At 43.1% G+C, this 19,100-nt stretch overlaps 1 protein-coding gene across 2 annotated transcripts in view; it reads right to left on the reverse strand.

Moving 5' to 3' along the window:
- Positions 1-19,100, reverse strand: part of LOC121533940 (UDP-N-acetylhexosamine pyrophosphorylase) — a 32,687-nt gene that overhangs the window by 2,976 nt on the left and 10,611 nt on the right. The window contains exons 4-9 of one of the 2 annotated variants that reach the window (XM_041840306.2): positions 14,864-15,039; positions 14,605-14,777; positions 5,194-5,387; positions 1,350-1,490; positions 517-705; positions 288-329 (exon numbers count right to left, since the gene is read on the reverse strand). In XM_041840306.2, the coding sequence (XP_041696240.1) occupies positions 288-329; positions 517-705; positions 1,350-1,490; positions 5,194-5,387; positions 14,605-14,777; positions 14,864-15,039 (915 nt within the window). The remainder of the gene's footprint in view (positions 1-287; positions 330-516; positions 706-1,349; positions 1,491-5,193; positions 5,388-14,604; positions 14,778-14,863; positions 15,040-19,100) is intronic. The other variant, XM_041840307.2, reaches the window with a different exon arrangement.

The following is a 19,100-nucleotide window of genomic DNA, read 5'->3' on the forward strand; positions in this document are numbered from 1 at the left end:
ACAGGTGACCCTGTGACCTCGGCCCTAGCACAGCTAAACCACAGGCTGCATCTCAACACTCTAGTCCTTTCCTCTCCTTCCCTTCACCCACACTGATAGGAATAAACTGACCAGGTGAAAGTAGGACAAAAGACAAGGAGACTAAGAGAGGAAGCCACTACATAGAATTGAGACACAGCCCAGATGTTTGTGTGACAGTGGGTTACAGTGAGCGACTGAGTGTGTGTGTGAAAGCAAAAGCCCCGTCACCATGCAGTAACTCAGTCAGTAGCACAGAGAATAGTTACTTCTGGTTGACATCAGCTGTGCCACTTCCTGCAGGTCCATCTCTGGAAACATTAAAACATTACACATGACACACAGGGTTAAGGGGAACCGTGAGGGATGCTGTGAGAAAAAGTGGGATTGTGAAAAAGCTGTGACAGAGAGACTATATGGTGATGAACGTGACAACAGGTGGAGAGATAAATAGAATGTATACTCACTGTGAGTGTGTTTAGTGTGTGTGTGTCTCACCTGGGTATAGCAGGCACACGCGTCCCGTTTTCGTCTATGAAGTGTCCTCCAGCATTGAGGACCCAGCGGTGATGCAGGGACATGAGGGCGTGTTTCACCGTGGTGGGCGTGTCTTTACCGTCCTGGCTGTCTGCGTTCTTCAGGGCAGAGAACTCGTCTTCACGAAGAACCTCGTACACCACAAAGGTCCTGAGACACACACACACACACAGTGTGAAAATGCATCTTTAGTGCTACTGTTTCCAAGGTAACCCACCCCCAGAACAACAACACATATTAATCATCGTCCCATTCCAGTTTAAAACAATCTGAGAATGGTAATGACGAGTTCTAGAATAGAGCCACATAGAATTGCATCCTCATTGCAATGAGAGGAATCCATTGACTCCATGTAAAGTTCTAAAAGCAGCAACATGACTCAGAGGTGATGTCATGATTCAACTGAGAGAGAGAGAGAGAGAGAGAGAGAGAGACACAGAGAGAGACACAGAGAGAGAGAGAGAGAGAGAGAGAGAGAGAGAGAGAGAGAGAGAGAGAGACTGGAGCAGCTCGTAAAACTTCAATTTTACAGGCCCCAGCAGCAGGGCTGGGCCGGCTCTGGGACAGTGGCTATGGAGCTGGGGTTTGGGCTAGGGGTCTGAGGTCCTGGAACCTGTCAAGGAGCTGGGGAATGGAAGCTGGGGCTCCAGAGATCTGGGTGTCAGGACCTGGATCTTACTAACGGATGCTGGCTGTGTGCCTCCCTTTCCTCTCCTCTCCTCTCCGCAGGTTTTAAGGGAAAATGCAGCCAGCTCCACACATGCTAAAGGCAGCTGGAAAAGCACTGCACTTACTTGGCAAACTGGAAGATGTCAAAGACAAATTTTTCCATTTTAATCCCGTTGGGTTTGTCGGGTTTGATTAGCCGTCCCTGCGTGTCCACGTACGGGATTTTCTTCTGGGCCACGTGATGCTGCAGCTGAGGCTCGAACGTCCTGACAGAGAGTTTCAAGTTTCAATGTCACATGCACAAGTACAGTGTAATGGCTTTTTTGCAAGCTCTAACCCCAACAATGCAGTAATCAATAACAATGTAATACTAAAAATAACAACGTAGAACAAAAACACACGAGATATAAAAATAAGAAGAACGTGATAAAGTAAGCATACTAAATTATATATTAGGGTCAGTTCCAGTACCATATTTACAATGTGCAGGGATACTGGATTGATAGAGGTAGATATAGTGCCTTCAGAAAGTATTCATACCCCTTGACTTATTCTACATTTTATTGTGTTAAAGCATGAATTCAAAATGGATTACATTTTTATCCATCTACACACAATACCCCATAATGACAAAGTGAAAACAGGTTTTTAGAAATGTTTGCACATTTATTGAGAATGAAATACAGAAATGTCAAATTTACATAAGTATTCACACCCCTGAGTAAATATGTTAGAATCACCTTTGGCAGTGATTACAGCTGTGAGTCTTTCTGGGTAAGTCTCTAAGAGCTTTGCACACCTGGATTGTACAATATATTTGCTCATTATTCTTTTCAAAATTCTTCAAGCTCTGTCAAATTGGTTGTTGATCATTGCTAGACAACCATATTCATGTCTTGCCATAGACTTTCAAGCACATTTAAGTTAGAACTGTAGCTTGGCCACTCAGGAACATTCACTGTCTTCTTAGTAAGCAACTCCATCGTAGATTTGGCCTTGTGTTTTAGGTTATTGTCCTGTTGAAAAGGTGACTTTGTCTCCCAGTGGCTGGAGGAAAGTAGAACGAACCAGGTTTTCCTCTAGGATTTTGTCTGTGCTTAGCTCCATTCCATTTATTTTTAATCCTGAAAAACTCCCCAGTCCATAACGATTACAAGCATACCTATAACATGATGCAGCCACCACTATGCTTGAAAATATGGAGAGTGGTACTATGTTGTATTGGATTTGCCCCAAACATATCACTTTGTATTCAGGATAAAAATGTAATTGCTTTGCCACAATGTTTTGCAGTATTACTTTAGTGCCTTGACGCAAACAGGATGCATGTTTTGGAATATTTGTATTCTGTACAGGCTTACTTATTTTCACTCTGTCAATTAGGCTAGTATTGTGGAGTAACTACAATGTTGTTGATCCATTCTCAGTTTTCTCCTATTCCAGCCATTAAACTCTGTAACTGTTTTAAAGTCACCATTCGCCTCATGGTGAAATCCCTGAGCAGTTTCCTTCCTCTCCTGCAACTGAGTTAGGAAGGACGCCTGTATCTTTGTAGTGACTGGGTGTATTGATACACCATCCAAAGTGTAATTAATAACTTCACCATAATCAAAGGGATATTTAATGATAATGCTCCGTGGGATGTTCAAAGTTTCTGATATTTTTTTATAACCCAACCCTGATCTGTACTTCTCCACAACTTTGTCCTTGACCTGTTTGGAGAGCTCCTTGGTCTTCATGGTACCGCTTGCTTGGTGGTGCCCCTTGCTTAGTGGTGTTGCAGACTCTGGGGCATTTCAGAACAGGTGTATATACACTACCGTTCAAACGTTTGGGGTCACTTAGAAATGTCCTTGTTTTCGAAAGAAAAGCTTTTTTTTTGTCCATTAAAATAACATCAAATTGATCAGAAATACAGTGTAGACATTGTTAATGTTGAAAGTGGCTATTGTAGCTGGAAATGGCTGATTTTAATGGAATATCTTCATAGGCGTACAGAGGCCCATTATCAGCAACCATCAGTCCTGTGTTCCAATAGCACGTTGTGTTTGCTAATCCAAGTTTATCATTTTAAAAAGGCTAATTGATCATTAGAAAACCCTTTTGCAATTATGTTAGCAGAGCTGAAAACTGTTGTGCTGATTAAAGAAGCAATAAAACTGGCCTTCTTGAGACTAGTTGAGTATCTGGAGCATCAGCAATTGTGGGTTCGATTACAGGATCAAAATGGCCAGAAACAAATAACTTTCTTCTGAAACTCGTCAGTCTATTCTTGTTCGGAGAAATGAAGGCTATTCCATGCGAGAAATTGCCAAGAAACTGAAGATCTCGTACAACGCTGTGTACTACTCCCTTCACAGAACAGCGCAAACTGTCTCTAACCAGAATAGAAAGAGGAGTGGGAGGCCCTGGTGCACAACTGAGCAAGGAGGACAAATACATTAGTGTCTCTAGTTTGAGAAACAGGCGCCTCACAGGTCCTCAACTGGCAGCTTCATTAAATAGTACCCGCAAAACACCAGTCTCAACGTCAACAGTGAAAAGGTGACTCCGGAATGCTGACCTTCTAGGCAGAGTTGCAAAGAAAAAGCCATATCTCAGACTGGCCAATAAAAATAAAATATTAAGATGGGCAAAAGAACATTGGACCTTTTCTTTGCAACTGTGCCTAGAAGGTCAGCATCCCGGAGTCGCCTCTTCACTCTTCATACATATGCACGTACCACTTTTCCATTATTTATTTTGTAGAATTTTTTGAAACAAGTTATTTTTTTCATTTCACTTCACCAATTTTGACTATTTTGTGTATGTAAATTACATGAAATCCAAATAAAAATCAATTTAAATTACAGGTTGTAATGCAACAAAATAGGAAAAATGCCAAGCGGGATGAATACGTTTGCAAGGCGCTGTATAATCAATAGCCTAACTTAAAAGTGCCTGTCTTTTTATAAATCATCAATATATCTACAGAAATAAAACAGATTCTGTTGCCTGTTTGAGTGTTTGTTTAATAGCCTACTGATTCCGTGAGCACCGAGCCTCACGCAACGACATGTCAAGTAAACAATTTCACAAATCTGGCAGTTTTTAATCTTTGCTTTGCTGTAATAAAGGCTTTATATGTTTTTTTTTCGTTAGAACAGCCTCTCTGGTATTATTTATTTAGTGTTGTTTACACTGTTACACATTGTCCGAAAAATTATATTATTAATAATAATAATAATAATAATAATAACTTTTTCTTGATCTCCTTGTTATTACTATTATTATGGCACAATCAAATCCATTGCTGTCGGACTCCGTCTAATCATTTGTGTGTCTTAATTATTTAATCAAACAGTGTGCTTAAAGCATCAGACACGTTCAGTGAACATGGTTGATTTGATTAAAACACATAGGATGTGTCAATATATGGAAAAGTACACGTTTTAAAATTTAGACCAATCGATTGGTCAAAAGAACAGACGACTCTTGGTCGACCAATATTTTTTTTTAGTCGAGGACAGCCCTACTTTTGTTTATTGATTATCTTTCCCATGCCAATCAAGCCCATTTGAATTTAACTGAAAGGGGGGGAATGCAGAGAGAGAGAGGTGGATGCAGTGACCGAGAGAGAGAGAGATCAGGAAATTTGAAACATGCACTTGGTTTTAACTGTTAAAAGTGAAGAGAGAAAAACTGCAGCTTTTTCTCCTTTAATTTCCTTCACCTTAGATTCTGGGTATTCATTAAAGTCACTGCGATGTTTCCAGGCATTTATCAGCTGACAGACACTGCTCATTAGAAACCAGCTAGGTCCAAGGCAACTACTTCGCTCTCAGGTTATGAGGCTCCCACTAGGCAGGTAATGACCTCAAATACCTGCTTAATGGGGGTTACACATTCACCATGTAATTACTCACTTACTGTATGGAGGTGTGTGTGGCTGTGTGTGTTTGCATACATGTTTGTGTGTGTGAGACTCACTGGACGACGTCCCTGAGGAAGGCTAGGGTGAAGAAGTGATTGGCCACGTTTCCTGCATTGAACATCAGCCGTCCGTCCGCGCTGCGCTTCTCAGCTGTAGCCAAGGTGATCTCGCTGTATTCTACCACCTGGTAACGGCCGTCGACCTTACAGACCACGCCCACCGCCTCCGTTGGATTGGTCTTCTCCACCACCTGGAAGTGATGTCACAGGAAGAGATTTTACCTGTGTCAAAACGTTTCAGATAGAAATGTAGATATGGATGGGACTCTTAAAAATAGTATTGGACTCTACATTTTAGTGACTGGAGTATGGTCTGAATCAGAAATCCAGCCCTCAGCCCATCTGGTTGGTAGTCCAAATGACAGAGATGGGCTTGATGAGGGGGTTAGTGGTGGGGTGAGGAGGGGGAGACTCAGTAGGCTGATGAGGGGTTTAGTTCTGTAGCAAGAAGCCACATCAACTGCAGTATTTGTGAGTTAACGACAGGAGGGTGGGTCCCTGCATTCTTCTGATCCTAGCAGAGCCTCACACCACAGCTCTTAAACTGACACACAACAGGAATGGCTTTACTACAGCTCTCAACTCTGAGTTAAACACACTATATACACAAAAGTATGGTGGACACCAATGTTCCCTCTAAACTGTGCGCGTGTGCGGGCCGAGACCGCCGTGCAGAAGAAATACAGTATCAGCCCACGGAGAAGCACGAGATTGAACTTCACTCAACTTTCTAGAGTTTTCCCTGTTAGTTAACACTATCAACGTTTCCCTTTACTGTGGCAATTGTGATCGAATCACTGCAATATTAGCCACTTTCAAAGCAACATACCGGAAAAAAAACAAACTATGCAAGACTTAGTATGCAAAACGAACACATTAGAGTAAGATTCTATTGCTTTGACACGCACACCTCAGCCCGTACTCTAAACAGAATGGTGCGGCATAACCAATCAGAGCTGCAGTAGGTTTATATGCAAATAGACCATTGCCATATATGGATCTGCGCCATTTACTTTGAACATGACTGTTTATAGCATGAGCGTTCTTGAGTAGATGCGCCTGTTTTGAGATCAAAGCGAGAGCTGCATGTAGCTACCACGTGTGCACATTTTGTTAATATCCTTTGCTAGTTAGTGAGTTATTAGCCCAGTTATAGATCATTTGTAGTCAGCAATAGGGGAGTGATTGCTTCCTACAAGAGCACAAAATGTGTACATTTCTAGAAATCTTTGAAAAGCAAGTCAGGTAAAGAGCTTTTTTTTGTCTTAAAGGGGCAGTGTTGTATTTTGAGACAGGCTTGAATAAGCTAAGTAGCCAATAGGCAGTGCGTAGCATAATTTGTCTGATTCTCTGTAATAAATGGTATGGGAATAATAATGCATTTTATTTTATAAAGTGGTTTCTTGCATCAAACACCAACATTTTCAGTCACCTCCTTGACTGAAGGACAAGTGGATAAACAGGTTAATGTTAAGCCCTGCATGTCTTTATTCCCAAAAGTCTCATGGAATGTAGGCCTACACTACTGGTCAAAAGTTTTATAACACCTACTCATTCAAGGGTTTTTCTTTATTTTGACTATTTTCTACATTGTAGAATAATAGTGAAGACATCAAAACTATGAAATAACACATATGGAAAATTGTTAAACAAATCAAAATATAATTTTATATTTGAGATTCTTCAATGACAGCTTTGTACACTATTGGCATTCTCTCAACCAGCTTCATGAGGTAGTCACCTGGAATGCATTTCAATTAACAGGTGTGCCTTCTTAAAAGTTAATTTGTGCAATTTCTTTCTTACTTAATGAGTTTGAGCCAATCAGTTGTGTTGTGACAAGGTGGTACAGCCCTATTTGGTACAGAAGATAGCCCTATTTGGTAAAAGACCAAGTCCATATTATGGCAAGAATAGCTCAAATAAGCAAAGAGAAACAACAGTCCATCTTTACTTTAAGACATGAAGATCAGTCAACACAGAACATTTCAAGAACTTTGAGTTTTTTCAAGTGCAGTCACAAAAACCATCAAGCACTATGATGTAACTGGCTCTCATGAGGACCGCCACAGGAATGGAAGACTCAGAGTTACCTCTGCTGCAGAGGATAAGTTCATTAGTTACCAGCCTCAGAAATTGCAGCCCAAATAAATGCTTCACAGAGTTTAAGTAACAGACACATCTCAACATCAACTGTTCAGAGGAGACTGTGTGAATCAGGCCTTCATGGTCGAATTGCTGCAAAGAAACCACTACTAAAAGGACACCAATAAGAAGAAGAGACTTGCTTTGGCCAAGAAACCCGAGCAATGGACATTAGACCGGTGGAAATGTGTCCTTTGGTTTGGAGTCCAAATTTGAGATTTTTGGCTCCAACCACCGTGTCTTTGTGAGACAGATGGTGAACGGATGATCTCTGTATGTGTATTTCCCACCGTAAAGCATGGAGGAGGTGTTATGGTGTTTTGCTGGTGACACTGTCTGTAATTATTTAGAATTCAAGGCACACTTAACCAGCATGGCTACCACAGCATTCTGCAGCGATACGCCATTGCATCTGGTTTGGGCTTTGTGGGCATATCATTTGTTTTTCAACAGGACAATGACCCAACACACCTCCAGGCTGTGTAAGGGTTATTTGACCAAGGAGCAGAGTGATGGAGTGCTGCATCAGATGACCTGGCCTCCACAATCCAAATTGAGATGGTTTGGGATGAGTCGGACGGCAGAGTGAAGGAAAAGCAGCCAACAAGTGCTCAGCATATGTGGGAACTCCTTCAAGACTGTTGGAAAAGCATTCCAGGTGAAGCTGGTTGAGAGAATGCCAAGAGTGTGCAAAGCTGTCATCAAGGCAAAGGGTGGCTATTTGAAGAATCTCAAATATAAAATATATTTTGATTTGATTAACGCTTTTGGTTACTACATGATTCCATATGTGTTATTTCATAGTTTTGATGTCTTCACTATTATTCTACAATGTAGAAAATAGTCAAAATAAAGAAAAACCCTTGAATGAGTAGGTGTTCTAAAACTTTTGACCAGTAGTGTACATTGAACACCACACATTGGCTGCTACTGTAGGCTGAATGATAGAACAGCTACAGTGGTGTGACGTGTTTGCCCCCTTCCTGATTTGTTATTTGTTTGCATGTTTGTCACACTTAAATGTTTCAGATCAAACAAATTTAAATCTAGGTCAAAGATAACACAAGTAAACACAAAATGCAGTTTTGAAATGAAGGTTGTTATTATTAAGGGAAAACAAAATCCAAACATACATGTCCCTGTGTGAAAAAGTGTTTGCCAGAAAACATCTTGAGGATCCCCAAGACCTTTGGGAAAATACTCTGTGGACTGACAAGACAAAGTTGAACTTTATGGAAGGTGTGTGTCCCATTACATCTGGCGTAAAAGTAACACCGCATTTCAGAAAAAGAACATCATACCAACAGTAAAATATGGTGGTGGTAGTGTGATGGTCTGGGCCTGCTTTGCTGCTTCAGGACCTGGAAGACTTGCTGTGATAAATGGAACCATGAATTCTGCTGTCTACCAAAAAATCCTGAAGGAGAATGTCCGGCCATCGGTTCGTGACCTCAAGCTGAAGCGAACTTGGGTTCTGCAGCAGGACAATGATCCAAAACACACCAGCAAGTCCACCTCTGAATGGCTGAAGAAAAACAAAATGAAGACTTTGGAGTGGCCTAGTCAAAGTCCTGACCTGAATCCTATTGAGATGCTGTGGCATGACCTTAAAAGGGCATTTCATGCTCGAAAACCCTCCAAAGTGGCTGAATTGCAACAATTCTGCAAAGATGAGTGGGCCAAAATTCCTCCACAGCGCTGTAAAAGACTCATTGCAAGTTATCGCCTAAACGCTTGATTGCAGTTGTTGCTGCTAAGGGTGGCCCAACCAGTTATTAGGTTGTAGGGGGCAATCACTTTTTCACACAGGGCCATGTGGGTTTGGATTTTGTTTTCCCTTAATAATAACAACCTTCATTTCAAAACTGCATTTTGTGTTTACTTGTGTTATCTTTGACTAATATTTAAATTTGTTTGATGATCTGAAACATTTAAGTGTGACAAACATGCAAACAAATAAGAAATCAGGAAGGGGGCAAACACTTTTTAACACCACCGTATTTCCATGTTAAAATGTTATGGGATGCATTATTTTTGATGGTAGGCCACTCTAGTAGGCCTACATTTAGATCAAATAGCCACAGTAGCCTACTTGGCCACTGTTAAAACTAACTTAAAGCGGCCTCACTGTTCACAGTAAACGCGCGCTGGAAGATGCACTGAAGTTTGCGCTCAGTGAACTTGAAATTTGCTCAGTGTCCCCAAATATTAGAGGGGACATTGGTGGACACCCCTTCAAATTTGTGGATTCGGCAATTTCAGCCACACCCGTTGCTGACCGGTGTATAAAATCGAGCACACAGCCATGCAATCTCCATAGACAAACACTGGCAGTAGAATGGCCTTACTGAAGAGCTCAGTGTCTTTCAAAGATGGCACCGTCATAGAATGCCACATTTCCAACAAGTCAGTTCATCAAATTTCTGCCCTGCTAGACCTGCCCCGGTCAACTGTAAGTGCTGTTATTGTGAAGTGGACCACACAAGCACACAGAATGGGACCGCAGAGTGCTGAAGCATGTAGCGTGTAAAAATCGTCTGTCCTCGGTTGCAACACTCACTAACGAGTTCCAAACTGCCTCTGGAAGCAACGTCAGCACAATAACTGTTCGTCGGGAGCTTCATGAAATGGGTTTCCATGGCCGAGGAGCCGCACACAAGCCTAAGATCATCATGCGCAATGCCAAGCGTCGGCTGGAGTGGTGTAAAGCTCGCCGCCATTGGACTCTGGAGCAGTGGAAACGCGTTCTCTGGAGTGATATATCACACGTCACCATCTGGTAGTCCGACGGACAAATCTGGGTTTGGCGGATGCCAGGAGAACGCTACCTGCCCCAATGCATAGTGCCAACTGTAAAGTTTTTTTGGGAGGAGGAATAATGGTCTGGGGCTGTTTATCATGGTTCTTAGCTCCAGTGAAGGGAAATCTTAACACTACAGCATACAATGACATTGTAGATGATTCTGTGCTTCCAACTTTGTGGCAACAGTTTGGGGAAGGTCCTTTCCTGTTTCAGTATGACAATACCCCCGTGCACAAAGCAAGGTCCATACAGAAATGGTTTGTCGACATCGGTGTGGAAGAACTGGACTGCACGGAGCACTGACCTCAACCCCATTGAACACCTTTGGGATTAATTGGAACGCCGACTCCGAGCCAGGCCTAATCGCCCAACATCAGTACCTGACTTCACTAATGCTCGTGGCTGAATGGAAGCAAGTCCCCGCAGCAATGTTCCAACATCTAGTGGAGAGCATTCCCAGAAGAGTGGAGGCTGTTATAGCAGCAAAGGGGGGGACCAAATCCATATGAATGCCCATGATTTTGGAGTGAGCTGTTTGACAAGCAGGTGTCCATATACTTTTGGCCATGTAGTGCGTTTCATTTAATTTTAGGGACAATCTCATGGTCTGTCAAGTGACTGAGAAGAACCCAAGCCAATAATGCAGAACTAAACCCTAAAATGTCAACTGAACAACCTGATGAAGGTCTTGCAGCGCATTGGTGTGTGTGTGTGTTAACTGCCAACTGTGTGTTCCAACAGGAGCAGGCCTGTCAGTAATAACTAACTAAAGGAGATAGGGAGGAGGTGAGGGGGAATACAGAGGGTGAGGGAGGAGTGTCCATTCATGTGAAGAAAGCACACTAATGAAGGGTAATAGCAGCTTCTAGCCTAAAGAGTGTCCAACTGGGACCAGCCAGCCAAAACATTTCTGTGTGTTCCAGCTCTGAGAGGATGTTACAGACGTCACAAAGCTGCCGTCAGGAGGAAATGGATGATAGAACAACTAGGGCCCATCTCTGCTCTAGTGCTGCACGGATACAAGATTTCCCACGACTCACCCAAGTCCTAGACTTACTACTTCTATCCTCTTCACATTACTCATGAACTGGCCTCACACAGTGTGTGTGTCTGCATGGTGGGGATGCTGTACTGCTGAATTTGAGCAAGATCTCCCCAACATTTGAAGGTCAAATAAAAAAAACTATAAAGAAAAATAGTTTAATAGTTGCACTGCCACGCTAGTTAAACACACGCCGTAAAAACTGTTGCTTTCCTGAGAAGAAACCAGTTAAGTTTCATATTTAACCACTGTTCCCTGTAAAGTTTTCTTCCCTCTCAAAAATAGTACACTGTGCCCAAACTCATTGTCTAGAAAAAACAGATCCATACATCAGAGGTGAGTTCAACAAGGCTTCTGTTTGCGGCGATCATGTTGCCAGAGTAACAATTTCAGTTGAACGATTTGAATGAACATTCCAAAATGTTACGGTGAAACATCAAATAGCTTCTTTTTGTAAGGATTACTGTAGCTTTTTAGCGACAATATTCAAACTGAGAATGACTTAATTATTCCTACTAAATTCATTCTACTAAATGATTCAGAGGGGTTGGGTTAAATGGGAAAGACATACTTCAGTTGAATGCATTCAGTTGTGCTGGCAACTGACTAGGTATACCCCTTTCACTTTACCTAAATATAGTAGAAAGTCTATATGGCCACTATTATTTTTAGAGGCAGTTTAGATCCGAAACAGACACTTGTGTTTGCTGCACACTAGCTTCTCAGACTGTTTGCCAATGTTCGTGGCTAACACAAAACAAATGGAATATGTTAGCCAACGTTCATGAACTATTTCAGACTCCTGAGTGGCGCAGTGGTCTAAGGCACTGCATCGCAGTGCTAACTGTGCCACTAGAGATCCTGGTTCGATTCCAGGCTCTGTCGCAGCCGGCCGCGACCGGGAGTCTCATGGGCGGCGCACAATTGGCCCAGCGTCGTCTAGGGGAGGGAATGGCCGGCAGGAATGTAGCTCAGTTGATAGAGCATGGCGTTTGCAACGCCAGGGTTGTGGGTTCGATTCCCACGGGGGGCCAGTATAAAAAATAAAATAAAAATATATGTATTCACTAAACTGTAAGTCGCTCTGGATAAGAGCGTCTGCTAAATGACGTAAATGTAATTTCCCTTGTTGAATGCACCTCAGAGGCTTGTGATACTATAGGCTGAGTGGGCCAAGCCTAGTCTGTGTGATGGAGGGCTGTGTGGTTCCCTCACTGTCCATAATGACGCAGTAAAACCAGGCCACTATCACTTCATATAGTTGCAGCAGTAATTTACACTGAACAAAAATATATAAACGCAACATGTAAAGTATTGGTCCTATGTTTCAGAAAATTTTCCACACACAAAATGCTTATTTATCTAAAATGTGGTGCACAAATTTGTTTACATCCCTGTTCGTGAGCATTTCTGCTTTACCAAGATAATCCATCCATCTGAAAGGTGTGGCATATCAAGAAGCTGATTAAACAGTATGATCATTACACAGGTGCACCTTGTGCCTGGGACAATAAGAGGCCACTTTAAAATGTGCAGTTGTGTCACACAACGCCACAGACTTCAAAAAGTTGAGAGGGAACGTGCAATTGGCATGCTGACTGCAGGAATGTCCACCAGAGCTGTTGCCAGATAATTTAATGTTAATTTCTCTACCATATGCTGCCTCCAATGTCATTTTAGAGAATTTGGCAGTACGTCCAACCGGTCTCACCACAACTGCAGACCACGTGTAACCACGCCAGCCCAGTACCTCCACATCCGGCTTCTTCACCTGCGGGATCGTCTGAGGGGGGGTGGGGTTTGCTGAGGAGTATTTCTGTCTGTAATATCCAGGCTCTGTCGTAGACGGCCGCGACCGGGAGACCCATGGGGCGGCGCACAATTGGCCCAGCGTTGTCCAGGGTAGGGGAGGGAATGTCCGGCAGGGATGTAGCTCAGTTGGTAGAGCATGGCATTTGCAACACCAGGGTTGTGGGTTTGAATTATTATTTTTTTAAAATTATGTAACTGTAAGTCGCTCTGGATAAGAGCGTCTGCTAAATGACTAAAATGTAAATGTAATTGTAAAAACTCATTCTGATTGGCTGGGCTTGGCTCCCCAGTGGATGGGCCTATGCCCTCCCAGGCACACCCATGGCTGCACCCCTGCAAAGTCATTTGAAATCCATAGATTAGGGCCTAATGAATTTATTTAAATTGACTGATATCCTTATATGAACTGTAACTCAGTAAACATTTTGAAATTGTTGTGTTTATCTTTCTGTTCAGTATAGATTTTAGTTAATGTGTCCTATATAAATCTCAGCCATCAAACCCATCAATCTAGAGAGAAATACTTGAAGCAGCAATGAATGAGCTTCCCTGGATGTGTTTTTAAATGGAATAGTCGATCATATAGTTCCTGACATCGTCTGGCAAAAACGCCACTGTTCAGACCTTGGCGCTCTGCTACTGAACTCCTGAGTGATAGCAGTCTACACCCCCACCTAGTGGTGAATTAGAAGTGCAGTTCTTTATAGAGGAAGTCATGCCAGGGCAGTTTTCACTGTTTCCATTAGGGGATTTGGTTAAACTGGCCCAGGTTGCACTGGGCTATGGTCAGTCACGTGACCGTGCAAAAGACAGAGGGAGGAACACCCTGCTCAAATCGAACAGTAATCTGAGCTGCTCGGTCATATTGTCAACAAGGCAGCATGATGCATCGTACAGAAACATTTAACATTTATTTTCCATAAAATATAAATTCAAATTTTCTAACTAGTTTTCATTGGGAAGGCAGGCAAAGAGTTTTAAACCACAAGCAATCACTTTGCATGTGATAACACAGAATCCTACTCATCACTCCACGTGCTTAACCTAAGTCACTTTTGTTTGAGTCTACTTCACCGTCGGCCAGAGGGACGCCCGGGAGGCAGCCCAGTTCCAAAACGAATGCAATAACTTTTCACCCGGTGTAAACTCCGCCCACCCGGGCCAGTTGAATAGGATCCCCTCAATCATACCCTCTTATCCAAACACATTAGTCAAACACACCTCCTTTATTGAATACATAGAACCAAGACTACTTCCTGATATAACAGGACCTGAACAACCAGCTGATCAAGGATTGGTCTAAATTAATTTCAATATATTCCTTCTTATTCAAAAGTGACCAACCATATTGCTTTCAGCTCAAAGCCTTTGTGAACATTGGCTTAGAGGGAGAGGGGACCAGGAGAGGAAACCAATTTAGGATATACTGAGATAAAAGGAAGGAAGTCATTTAAGAGTATTGGATCACATTTGGTGACATTTGGTGACATTTGGTGAGTCACCTTTGGCCTCCAGTCGAGAGCGAGACACAGAAGAGGGCAGAGAGAGACAGCTAGAGAGAAAGAAAGAAAAACTTCCAGTGAGAAAGAGACAGAGGGCTACTAACCTTAGCCCCACAGTCTGCTCCTTTCTGGACACAGAAGCCAACAAAGGCAGGGTCTGCTACTTTAACCAGGATGTTGTCCACACAGTAGACATGGATGAACTTGACCCCCTTCCGATCCATGTCCTCCACGATCCCCTGGGTACCCAGAGCTCTGTAAAGACCCCCGTTACCGTCTGAAACACACACACAGAGACCCCTGTTATCATCTAAAATACACAGACATGCACGCACCCACACACACACACGTTAGGTTGTGTACCTGGGGCCATGGCCAGCTTGTTTTTGCTCTCCAGGATGATCTTGCCATTGTAGTCCATCGCAGGCAGCATGCCCTGCTGGAAGAAGATCACGTTGTCTTTGCACAACCCAAAGTAGCTGTGGCGCGAAAATAACTTTTTAGTTGACTCCATGGTTCGGCCGCTCGTCATGATGTACCTAGGGGGAAATCAGGAGGCACAATTCAGTTAAATGATTCATTCATTCACTGGTCATTATGCACAGGGAGAATGGGGTGATACATTGGGTTTGATTCAAGACTAATACAACTCTCAAGACAGTGGTTCATTAGTTTTTTATCAAATGTTTTCGACTTTTCAGTGTTATTCACTGTATCAGTGACTCATAAGAAGTTTCATAAAATAACTTTGCCAGAAAGTTATTCATAATCCACATAGCCTAATCTGGCAAATATTTTCATCCAGATGAATTTTAGCTTGGCCCCAATGATGTACTGGGCCGTACGCACTACCCTCTGTAGTGCCTTGCGGTCGGAGGCCGAGCAGTTGCCATACCAGGCAGTGATGCAACCAGTCAGGATGCTCTCGATGGTGCAGCTGTAGAACCTTTTGAGGATCTGAGGACCCATACCAAATCTTTTCAGTCTCCTTAAGGGGAATAGGTTTTGTCGTGCCCTCTTCACGACTGTCTTGGTGTGCTTGGACCATGTTAGTTAGTTGGTGATGTGGACACCAAGGAACTTGAAGCTCTCAACCTGCTCCACTACAGCCCTGTCGATGTGAATGGGGCGTGCTCGGTCCTCTTATTTTTCCTGTAGTCCACAATCATCTCCTTTGTCTTGATCACGTTGAGGGAGAGGTTGTTGTCCTGGCACCACACGGCCAGGTCTCTGACCTCCTCCCTATAGGCTGTCTCGTCATTGTCGTGATCAGGCCTACCACTGTTGTGTCATCGGCAAACTTAATGATGGTGTTGGAGTTGTGCCTGGCCATGCAGTCATGAGTGAACAGGGAGTACAGGAGGGGACTGAGCACGCACCCCTGAGGGGCCCCTGTGTTGAGGATCAGCGTGGCGGATGTGTTGTTACCTACCCTTACCACCTGGGGCGGTGCGTCAGGAAGTCCAGGATCCAGTTGGAGAGGGAGGTGTTCAGACCCAGGGTCCTTAGCTTAGTGATGAGCTTTGAGGGCACTATGGTGTTGAACCCTGAGCTGTAGTTAATGAATAGCATTCTCACATAGGTGTTCCTTTTGTCCAGGTGTGAAAGGGCAGTGTGGAGTGCAATAGAGATTGCATCATCTGTGGATCTGTTGGGGCGATGTGCAAATTGGAGTGGGTCTAGGGTTTCTGGGATAATGGTGTTGATGTGAGTCATGACCAGCCTTTCAAAGCACTTCATGGCTACAGACATGAGTGCAACGGGTCGGTAGTCATTTAGGCAGTTTACCTTAGTGTTCTTGGGAACAGGGACTATGGTGGTCTGCTTGAAACATCTTGGTATTACAGACTCAGACAGGGAGAGGTTAAAAATGTCAGTGAAGACACTTGCCAGTTGGTCAGCGCATGCTCGGAGTACACGTCCGGGTAATACGTCTGGCCCTGCAGCCTTGTGAATGTTGACCTGTTTAAAAGGTCTTACTCACATCGGCTACGGAGAGCGTGATCACACAGTCATCTGGAACAGCTGATGCTCTCATGCATGTTTCAGTGTTACTTGCCTCAAAGCGAGCATCGAAGTAATTTAGCTCGCCTGGTAGGCTCGTGTCACTGGGCAGCTCGCGGCTGTGCATCCCTTTGTAGTCTGTAATAGTTTGCAAGCCCTGCCACATCTGACGAGCGTCGGAGCCGGTGTAGTACGATTCGATCTTAGTCCTGCATTGACGCTTTGCCTGTTTGATGGTTCGTCGGAAGGCATAGCGGGATTTCTTATAAGCTTCCGGGTTAGAGGCCCGCTCCTTGAAAGCGGCAGCTCTACCCTTTAGCTCAGTGCGGATGTTGCCTGTAATCCATGGCTTCTGGTTGGGGTATGTACATACAGTCACTGTGGGGACAACGTCATCGATGCACTTATTGATGAAGCCAGTGACTGATGTGGTGTACTCCTCAATGCTATCGGAAGAATCCCAGAACGTATTCCAGTCTGTGCTAGCAAAACAGTCCTGTAGCTTAGCATGTGCTTCATCTGACCACTCTTTTATTGACCGAGTCACTGGTGCTTCCTACTTTACTTTTTGCTTGTAAGGAGGATAGAATTATGGTCAGATTTTCCAAATGGAGGGAGAGGGAGAGCTTTGTACGCGTCTCTGTGTGTGGAGTAAATGTGGTCTACAGTTTTTTTTCCTCTGGTTGCATATTTAACATGCTAGTAGAAATTAGGTAAAACTTATTTAAGTTTCCTTGCATTAAAGTCCCCGGCCACTAGGAGCGCCACCTCTGGATGAGCGTTTTCCTGTTTGCTTATGGCTGTATACAGTTCATTGAGTGCGGTCTTAGTGCCAGCATCGGTTTGTGGTGGTAAATAGACAGCTACGAAAAATATAGTTACTGCATGATTTTAGCGGCTTTACTAACGCGTTAGTTCTATTAGCTATGTTGACTATGACGTTACTTTAGCTAATACGGTGACAATGATGTAGGCTGTGTGTAGCTATGATATGGTTTGGCTTGAAAATGATTTTTCGCCTGGTCACATACAGCTGATGTGTTGTGCATTGAAGTCCACAAGTGAAGGGAAAAGGTGAGAGGAGGAGAGCGCATAGATGCGAGAAGGAATATAATGTGGCTGCTATAAAAGTGAACTGTGTTTACACGTGATCAGGTATGTATTCATTCCGCCGATTCTGTTGAAAAACGTTTCTTAAACTGAAGCAAACGGAACAAAATGGGGATAAACATAGCTGAATTTGTCCAATAGAAACTCTCATTTGCAACTGTTGGACTAATGACTACACCCTATATCAGCTAGATGCAGGCAAGAGTGTGCAAGGTGTTATTGAATGCGTCACGGTCTGTCACCTCAAAAACATTTCTCGACCTGTGTGCAACTACGTTGTAAACTTTAATTAATAGACTAGGTTGTAGCAGCCTCATGATGGGTATAGGGAAAATTTGAGTATCATGTAGTAGCCTTAACCTATCGCAGTTACATTGAACTGGGTGAATGGAATATGAATGACAGTCATCCAATATGCTGTAACAGAAATAATGCCATGCTCATGAAAAAAGAAACCCATGACTAGACAAAACCAGAAGTAATTCCTTATGACTGGAATGAATGTCACCTGGCATCTCATGGTGAGCTCTTAGTCCTGACCCCTGACCTTAATTACAGACGGAGCCCAGCCCAACCCTGGATGCCAGCGAGACATGTCTCCTTCCATCAACCAACTCCTGAATCGTCTTAATTACTTCCTTCATCTACTCCACAGGGAATTATAATCCTGCTCTTTTCCGGGATCAAACCACTTCCTGATTGATACAGGTGAGTGCCAACAATAGAGTGCCTTCAGAAAGTATTCATACCCCTTTACTTTTTCCACATTTTGTTGTTACAGCCTGAATTTACAATGGATTCAATGTAGATTTTTTTGTCACTGGCCTACACATACACACACACACACAATACCTCATAATGTCGAAGTGGAATTATGGTTTTCAAAATGTTAAAAATGAAAAGCTAAAATGTCTTGAGTCAATAAGTATTCAACCCCTTTGTTATGGCAAGCCTAAAGTTCAGGAGTAAAAATGTGCTTAACAAGTCAAATAATAAGTTGCATGGACTCACTGTGTGCAATAAGGGTTTATCATGATTATTGAATGACTGCCTCATCTCTGTACCCACACAAACAATTATCTGTAAGGTCCCTCAGTCGAGCAGATTCAACCACAAAGACCAGGGAGGTTTTCCAATGCCTCGCAAAGAAGGGCACCTATTGGTAGATGGGTAAAAAAAAGATTTCGAGCATGGTGAAGTTATTAATTACACTTGGGATGGTGTATCAATACACCCAGTCACTACAAAGATAAGGGAGTCCTCCCTAACGCAGTTGCTGGAGAGAAAGGAAACCGCTCAGGGATTTCACCATGAGGCCAATGGTGACTTTAAAACAGTTACAGAGTTTAATGGTTGTTATAAGAGAAAACTGAGTGAAAAGAAGTAAGCCTGTACAGAATAAAATATTCCAAAACATGCATCCTGTTTGCAACAAGGCACTAAAGTAATACTGTATATGATTTGGTAAAGAGGGCCTAAAATGAAC

Source organism: Coregonus clupeaformis, chromosome 20 (assembly GCF_020615455.1).
Source record: "Coregonus clupeaformis isolate EN_2021a chromosome 20, ASM2061545v1, whole genome shotgun sequence".
In the NCBI taxonomy this organism is placed as follows: domain Eukaryota; kingdom Metazoa; phylum Chordata; class Actinopteri; order Salmoniformes; family Salmonidae; genus Coregonus; species Coregonus clupeaformis.